This window comes from Rhagoletis zephyria, unplaced genomic scaffold, assembly GCF_001687245.7.
Source record: "Rhagoletis zephyria isolate East Lansing unplaced genomic scaffold, Rhagoletis_zephyria_1.1 Rzeph_scaffold_13425, whole genome shotgun sequence".
Lineage (NCBI taxonomy): Eukaryota > Metazoa > Arthropoda > Insecta > Diptera > Tephritidae > Rhagoletis > Rhagoletis zephyria.
Genome location: NW_016170496.1, coordinates 6,762 through 15,716, shown reverse-complemented (window position 1 = coordinate 15,716; position 8,955 = coordinate 6,762). Strand labels below are relative to the sequence as shown.

The 8,955-nt window shown below is 33.4% G+C and overlaps 1 protein-coding gene across 1 annotated transcript; it reads left to right on the top strand.

The window, feature by feature from the left end:
- Positions 1-2,963: 2,963 nt before the first annotated feature.
- LOC108378129 (uncharacterized) lies at positions 2,964-5,153 on the top strand. The gene is made up of 3 exons (XM_017634426.1): positions 2,964-4,057; positions 4,137-4,725; positions 4,798-5,153. The coding sequence occupies exons 1-3, from the start codon at positions 3,388-3,390 to the stop codon at positions 4,835-4,837; spliced, it is 1,299 nt and encodes a 432-aa protein (XP_017489915.1). The 5' UTR covers positions 2,964-3,387; the 3' UTR covers positions 4,838-5,153.
- Positions 5,154-8,955: the final 3,802 nt, after the last annotated feature.

Genomic DNA, 8,955 nt, shown 5'->3' with positions numbered 1-8,955 from the left:
GATTGGCGCTTACACATATGTTAGTGTTTGGCCGAGCTTCTCCTCATATATGCAATCATATACATAAACTAACTATAGTTTTTTAATAGCATATGGCACTGCACTATGGGCTAAATCAAATTTTTTTTTGTTTAAAATCTAATATAACGAGAAGGAAAAGAGCTAGCGCAATAATTTTTTGTGTGAATAAAGTTCAAGTTATGTCGGTTAAAGGAAAACTAAAGCGAACGTCAACACGCTTTACTTGAGGGGTTGAAATGAGGGGCGAAGTTGACCATGTTCAAAAAATTTATGACCTTTCGAGGCGAATCACGATATCGATAAAATTTTTGTTTTAAATAGTAGTTAATTAAATGTACATTAAGGAAAAGCTTATTAGAATACCATCAACCCCTAAATTTAGGGTTGAAATAAGGGGTGAATGGCTAAAACCCAGAAAATTCACTGAAAACCTTATAAAGTGTTTTCATAGGTGGCGAAAACGATTCCTATAATTACTTCTGCAAGGATTGATTTATTGGGATATCATCAGCCCTTCATTTGGAGGTTAAAATAACGGGTAAGTTGCTGAAAACCAGAAAATTCTAGAAATCGATGTCCTTTCGCTTTTCTTTTTACTGTATCTCAAAGGAAAATCATGATACCGATACAAATTTTTTTTTAATTGTATTATATTTAATATAGATTAAGGAAAAGCTTATTAGGATACCATCAACCCCTAAATTAGGGGTCGAAATAAGAGATGAATGGCTAATACCCAGAAAATTCACTGAAAAACATTCTAAAGTGTTTTCGTAGGAGGCGAAAACAATTTCAAAAATTATTTCTGCAAGGTGTATTTTATTGGGATACCATCAACCCCTAAATTAGAGATTGAAACAAGAGGTGAGTGGCTAAAACCCAGAAAATTCAAGAAAACGAGGTCCTTTCGCTTTTCTTTTTGCTGTATCTCAAAGGAAAATCATGATACCGATACATTTTTTTTTTTATTGTAGTAAATTTAATATAGATTAAGGAAAAGCTTATTAGGATACCATCAACCCCTAAATTAGGGGTTGAAATAAGGGGTGAATGGCTAATACCCAGAAAATTCACTGAAAAACATTCTAAAGTGTTTTCATAGGAGGCGAAAACAATTTCCAAAATTATTTCTGCAAGGTGTATTTTATTGGGATACCATCAACCCCTAAATTAGAGGTTGAAACAAGGGGTGAGTGGCTAAAACCCAGAAAATTCAAGAAAACGATGTCCTTTTGCTTTTCTTTTTGCTGTATCTCAAAGGAAAATCATGATACCGATACAATTTTTTTTTTTAATTGTAGTAAATTTAATATAGATTAAGGAAAAGCTTATTAGGATACCATCAACCCCTAAATTAGGGGTTGAAATAAGGGGTGAATGGCTAATACCCAGAAAATTCACTGAAAAACATTCTAAAGTGTTTTCATAGGAGGCGAAAACAATTTCCAAAATTATTTCTGCAAGGTGTATTTTATTGGGATACCATCAACCCCTAAATTAGAGGTTGAAACAAGGGGTGAGTGGCTAAAACCCAGAAAATTCAAGAAAACGATGTCCTTTTGCTTTTCTTTTTGCTGTATCTCAAAGGAAAATCATGATACCGATACAATTTTTTTTTTTAATTGTAGTAAATTTAATATAGATTAAGGAAAAGCTTATTAGGATACCATCAACCCCTAAATTAGGGGTTGAAATAAGGGGTGAATGGCTAATACCCAGAAAATTCACTGAAAAACATTCTAAAGTGTTTTCATAGGAGGCGAAAACAATTTCCAAAATTATTTCTGCAAGGTGTATTTTATTGGGATACCATCAACCCCTAAATTAGAGGTTGAAACAAGGGGTGAGTGGCTAAAACCCAGAAAATTCAAGAAAACGATGTCCTTTTGCTTTTCTTTTTGCTGTATCTCAAAGGAAAATCATGATACCGATACAATTTTTTTTTTTAATTGTAGTAAATTTAATATAGATTAAGGAAAAGCTTATTAGGATACCATCAACCCCTAAATTAGGGGTTGAAATAAGGGGTGAATGGCTAATACCCAGAAAATTCACTGAAAAACATTCTAAAGTGTTTTCATAGGAGGCGAAAACAATTTCCAAAATTATTTCTGCAAGGTGTATTTTATTGGGATACCATCAACCCCTAAATTAGAGGTTGAAACAAGGGGTGAGTGGCTAAAACCCAGAAAATTCAAGAAAACGATGTCCTTTTGCTTTTCTTTTTGCTGTATCTCAAAGGAAAATCATGATACCGATACAATTTTTTTTAAATTGTAGTAACTTTAATATAGATTAAGGAAAAGCTTATTATTCGATTTGGCAGCTCATGTACATGACTGAAGATCTACTTATTCTAATCTAATTAAACGATAGATCGCTTTCGAGCCAATTTCACAATGTGTTTTAACTCATTTGATGACAAATGTCATTGAGATTGACCTATATAGTAAAATTTTTTATGAGATTCGTGCTAGAACAAACAATACGCGTAAAGTAGTGTTTTCGTAAACCGCGTTTACCTATTAGTAATTGTTTTTATATTTGAATTGAGAACCGCAATTATTTTTGGGCACACCTGAGAATATATAATAAAACAAATAGTACAATCTCGAATGATGTATACTCGTAATAGAGCAAGAATGGGTGGGCGACCTAGAAAAATACCCAGGTTCAGAGCAAATGCTGGTAGAAAACCTGCTGTGATTCATCAAGCTTCTCCTAGTACAATAAGGTCACGTGCAGTGGAACTATCAAACAATGAACGCTACAATAAGGTTGAAGTGTTAGAAATGGCTTTACAAATTATTAAAACGAGGCTACTAAATGATACAAGCTACGAAGGATCGATGGAAGTTGACGAGTCGCGTGATAAAGACACTAAAAATAAAAATTGTAATTTAGTTGAAGAGCACACCAATGAATCGGCTGTATCTCTGTGCTTGGAACTTAAATTATCCAGAAATTCTTACGACATATTAGCGAAAGATACAAAAGATCGCGGATGTCGAATTTTTCCCTGTTGGAGTACTCTTGGACGTGCTAAAGGAGACTGTTGTCCAAAGGATTACAGCATATCTGAGGTTTTGTTTCTATTTAATAATCAAAATTACCTTTCACGATAATTTTTAAAGTAATTTGTTAAAATCTGAACAGTAGCTATAATTTCTGTATTTGCGAGGCATCTCCTCATTTCGTGTATGCGACTTTAGCACTCGATTTAACAACACTCAGAATGCTATATAGAAAATTAGGATGATTTTATTAATTGCTTAATTGCCGTTTTACTTAGAGTAAAGGAATTCAGAGTTTGTTTCTAAATTATATTTTCATAATTTTTAACAAAAGGTTGAGGTATCCGTTCCAATGCAACAGATGCTAGAAAAGACTGCCGAAAGATTATGCGTAGCTGTTACATCAGATTGGCCCAAAACTGCTATGAATAGCATAGAGTTGTCGGTAACGACTGGATTTGATGGTGCCTCTGGCTATGTTAACCCTCAGCAGAAATTTTACGATGAGGAGAATGATGACCGAAGTCCATATCAGTCGCTATTTGTATGCGGAGCTCTAATTATCCAACTTAAAAGTCTGTCCAATCCGAAATACCTCTGGAATAATCCTACACCTCAAAGCTACCGTTTTTTTCGGCCCTTGAAAATCGCACATCAAAAAGAAGACAATGAAATGGCTCTCGAAGAATACAATCGTTTGGGCGAAGAAATTAAACACCTTAAGCCTTTCAAATTTACAATGGGCAAAGGCGTTACAGTGATGGTTGAATTTTCAGTATCAAGAACCCTTTTCGATGGGAAAAATGTGAACGCGATTGTAGGAAACAAAGCCACTCAAAGATGCCCAATGTGTCTAATAACATCCCACAATTTCAACAATCAAAATGTTTTCATACCAAAGGAAGGCTCACTATCCCATGGCTTGGGCCTTTTACACTGTGAAATAAAAATTTTCGACCATCTGCTTCATATTGCTTATAAACAAGAAGTGAAAGTATGGGATGTCACCAAAAACATAAAAGGTACATAGGCACTGCTATTCTGTTATGGCGATAACTAGAAGGTTAATGAATTTATTAATAAGGATTTTATGAATTTCAGAGTCTGTTGATTTGTACGCTGGTCAAGTGAGAGATAGATTATATAATGCTTTTAAAATCAGAGTGGATCAAGTAATACAAGGCAAAGGGACATCCAACAATGGAAATCTTGCCCGAAAATTCCTTGATAGACCCAAAGACTTTGCCAACGCTTTAGATATTGACGAGGAGTTAGTTTGCAATCTCGCTACTATCACTAAAGTTTATAGAAGTGCGTTGGAGATTGAAGTAGAGGAGCTTAAAAAGTTTAGTGATTTTACTTATAAACTCCACTATATAAAATATCCATGGGCTCGCATGAACCCTTCCATGCATAAAATTTTACAACATGGTCCTGATATTGTGCGGCAGTTTCCAATGCCTGTTGCATTTTATGCGGAAGATGCTCTCGAAAGTATGCACAAAATACACAGAGAGACAATTCGGGAACATTCTAGAAGAAATAGTAGAGAAAACGCTATCCTGGACACTTTCAACAGGGCAGTATACTTGTCAGACCCAATCCTTTCAATGGTTTATTTGGACAGAAGGCGAGAAATGCATAAGAAGAGACCACTTACTAATGATATTACTCGATTTTTGAAGCCAGGGTAAGATAAAAACGTTTAATTATAACTAAATTTATAAATATAATTATTTAACTAATAAAACCGCATTTTCAGACAGTGGACTGACCCTGAAGACAGGAGTAATGAGGATTGATGCATACAAAGAGCGACTGATAAGGACTTCGGTGGTCATTCTCCTCATCGTAAAATTTCTGCTGAGGATTAACATAGCCAGAGGCACCATCAAAGCCACTCGTTATCGACAACTCTATGCTCTTCATAGCAGTTTTGGGCCAATCTGATGTAACAGCTACGCATAATCTTTCGGCAGTCTTTTCTAGCATCTGTTTTTCAGTGAATTTTCTGGGTATTAGCCATTCACCCCTTATTTCAACCCCTAATTTAGGGGTTGATGGTATCCTAATAAGCTTTTCCTTAATCTATATTAAATATACTACAATTAAAAAAAATGTTTATCGGTATCATGATTTTCCTTTGAGATACAGCAAAAAGAAAAGCGAAAGGACGTCGATTTCTAGAATTTTCTGGTTTTCAGCAACTTACCCGTTATTTTAACCTCCAAATGAAGGGTTTATGATATCCCAATAAAATACACCTTGCAGAAATAATTTTTGAAATTGTTTTCGCCTCCTACGAAAACACTTTAGAATGTTTTTCAGAGAATTTTCTGGGTATTAGCCATTCACCCCTTATTTCAACCCCTAATTCAGGGGTTGATGGTATCCTAATAAGCTTTTCTTAATCTATATTAAATTTACTACAATAAAAAAAAATGTATCGGTATCATGATTTTACTTTGAGATACAGCAAAAAGAAAAGCGAAAGGACATCGATTTCTAGAAATTTCTGGTTTTCAGCAACTTACCCGTTATTTTAACCTCCAAATGAAGGGCTGATGATATCCCAATAAATCAATCCTTGCAGAAGTAATTATAGGAATCGTTTTCGCCACCTATGAAAACACTTTATAAGGTTTTCAGTGAATTTTCTGGGTTTTAGCCATTCACCCCTTATTTCAACCCTAAATTTAGGGGTTGGTGGTATTCTAATAAGCTTTTCCTTAATGTACATTTAATTTACTACTATTTAAAACAAAAATTTTATCGATATCGTTATTCGCCTCTGAGATACAGCAAAAGGAAAATCGAAAGGTCATAAATTTTTTTAACATGGTCAACTTCGCCCCTCATTTCAACCCCTCAAGTAAAGCGTGTGTTCGCTTTAGTTTTCCCAAGGCAAATTAATATAAGGTGATAGCAGGAGTACAAAAACAAAAATTTACATGTATTTTGTTTTTGCTTTGGCGGCATAAACTGTCAAAATCTGTAAGAGTGTGTGTAGAAATTCAAACAAAATTTTTCACTTTGATATCAGAAGCCGTGCGGCGAAACACATACACAAAATAAGCTGAGCTAGTAACACCACCTTATATAAATTCGCCTTGAGTTTTCCTTTAACCGACATAACTTGAACTTTATTCACACAAAAAATTATTGCGCTAGCTCTTTTCCTTCTCGTTATATTAGATTTTAAACAAAAAAAAAAAGTGATTTAGCCCATAGTGCGCTGCTTCTATATTTCCTTTTTTTACTTAATCTTTGCACCGGGTTTAAGCGACCTTGAATCATCTGTATCCCCTTCTGAACCTCCAGCATCAGAATATATTCCACCTTTAGGTGAAATAAATGAACAACATTTACTTTCATAAGTAGAATTTAAAGATCTTGTACGCGATTTAGAATTGTCCAAAAGGCAAAAAGAACTTTTAGGTTCAATAATGAAATAATGGAAATTTTTGCACGGAAATGTCAATTTTTGTATTTTATCAGTGTTCTATATAACAACCAAAAATCAATCTCCTCGTGAATTAGAAATTTTGCTTTACCAGAAAAATATACATAGTGCATTTACTCAATACTTGGTCTGTCATCACTGAGCATGGATGTGCTCAGCTCACTGTTTGGTAAATCAAAAAGCCAAAATAATTGGAATTCAATGCTTGGTGCGTAACTTAGTGAGTTTTTTTTTTATTTGCGCACTACGACTGCATAAGTACATATATATGTATGTATGTAGTACATATATATGTATGTATGTAGTACATATGTATGTTATACATTACACAATTTATTCTACATTAAGATGGAATTGATTTACTGAATAAAATGTGAGGAATAGGTACATTAAATATGTTTTGGGTTGTTATAAATTTATTTAAATAATTTATTAATAAACACGTGTGTAAACACATACATACGTATGTACTATTTTTACTAAATCAAAAAAAAAAACAAAAAATATTAAACGATAATAAAGGCTTGGCGCTTTTGTTTTGGAAAAATGGGCTTTTTCTGGTGTCCTGATGCCACACTGGCTCAGTTGTCGCAAAAGTACACATACCCCCACGCATTTTTACTCGAAAATAAGTGTGTAGTGGTTAATATGTATACGTTGCCATCTCCGTATAGCTCACTTCTCTCGCCTATCCCTTTCGCGAGCTCGCAGTCGCATCCCTACACTAGTCGAATCGAATTTTTAAGCAATGTCATGTACTTTTCATTACGACTCGACTCTCGAAAAGCGACTTGCATTAGACACCACATTCGCAATGAGGGTGATTATATTGTTACTCTCGGTGTGCCTGGACCAGCCCTAAATGAAAGGTTCTTGCATATGGGTTTTTTGTCCTAATTCTATTACGACGCACACTGGGGCCGCCCCATATAAGCGGGTGCTCAAAATTCTGAAATCATTTTCTTTCCATTAGACTCGCTTGAACTACTTTTTAAGAGTAAATTTTTTACGTTTAACCCATAATTGATCATGCATTAACCCATTGGTGACCTAGTTTTTTGTAATATCTTATGTTAAGTTAATTTGGTTTTATTATTGTGCAAATTATGAATAATTTACCCATTTACGACTTGGACTTAACGCATTGATGACCATATTTTAACCCATTAGTGGCCAATTTTTTATAGAGTATTTCCCCAGCTAATTTTATTAAAAATGGGTAAGTTTAGGTTACAATATAATCAGGAAGAACGAGTCCTTTCGATTTGAGGATAGCTTTATCAATGAATTCGCAATACTTAGAACAAAGTTAAAAGCGATAAAATGTAGTAACAGTAACAAAGTGTGTATTTTTTGTAATCACTAGAAAAGAGCATGAAACAGGTGAAGTCATTTATAAAGAGATCAGTTAGATAGTAAAAGATAGGATACAAAAATTTCCGTTTCAATGTAAAGGGATAAATACATGGTCAAAACAAAGATGAAAGTAAAAATAATTTCAGCTCTCTGAAAATATTTTTTTAGTAAAATTTGTCAAAAAAGTCGAAATTATTTTTAGTTTCGTCTTTGATTCGACTATGAATATACCANAGAGCATGAAACAGGTGAAGTCATTTATAAAGAGATCAGTTAGATAGTAAAAGATAGGATAGAAAAATTTCCGTTTCAATGTAAAGGGATAAATACATGGTCAAAACAAAGATGAAAGTAAAAATAATTTCAGCTCTCTGAAAATATTTTTTTAGTAAAATTTGTCAAAAAAGTCGAAATTATTTTTAGTTTCGTCTTTGATTCGACTATGAATATACCACATTATGTTTTAAATTTAAAGAGATTTACAAATTAAGCATACAAAATATCGAAAAGCAAGTAATGTATCTAATTAAAAACAATAATTAATTAAAAAATCAGCTATATTTTTATAAAAAAATAGTTAAAATAAAATAAAAACAATCCCTTCTCATATACAAATTTAAGATTATCGTTAATTTCTTCATGACCCAATTATCGGATCTAAAGGATTAGTATGGGACCACCCTTGAGGCACCACCTTTCCGATGAAAAAGAATTATCGAAATCGGTTAACGTGCTCCAAAGTTATGCGGTAACATACAGGGTGTCCCAGAAGTAACCTGCCAAACTTGAGGAGAAGCAAAAATTTTTCAGGTAAAAGTGTCACCGTTTTTGAAATATTTAAATTTTTTTTAATTAAAGAAAAATCGTGCCTTTTCGTGTATTTTCTTTAACTGCATCTACAAACAAGGCTATACTTAGTAAATTTTTTATGTAAAATACTTCCAGATAGTTGCTTCTCCATATTCAAATGCAATGTAGTAAAAATATATTAAGGAACCATTATAAAATTANGGATTTTTAACTTTTTGATATTTTCTTCCCCAACTTTGACTATCTCTGGTGAAAAAAATGTACTAAGCTATAACTTTACATTGAACAAAG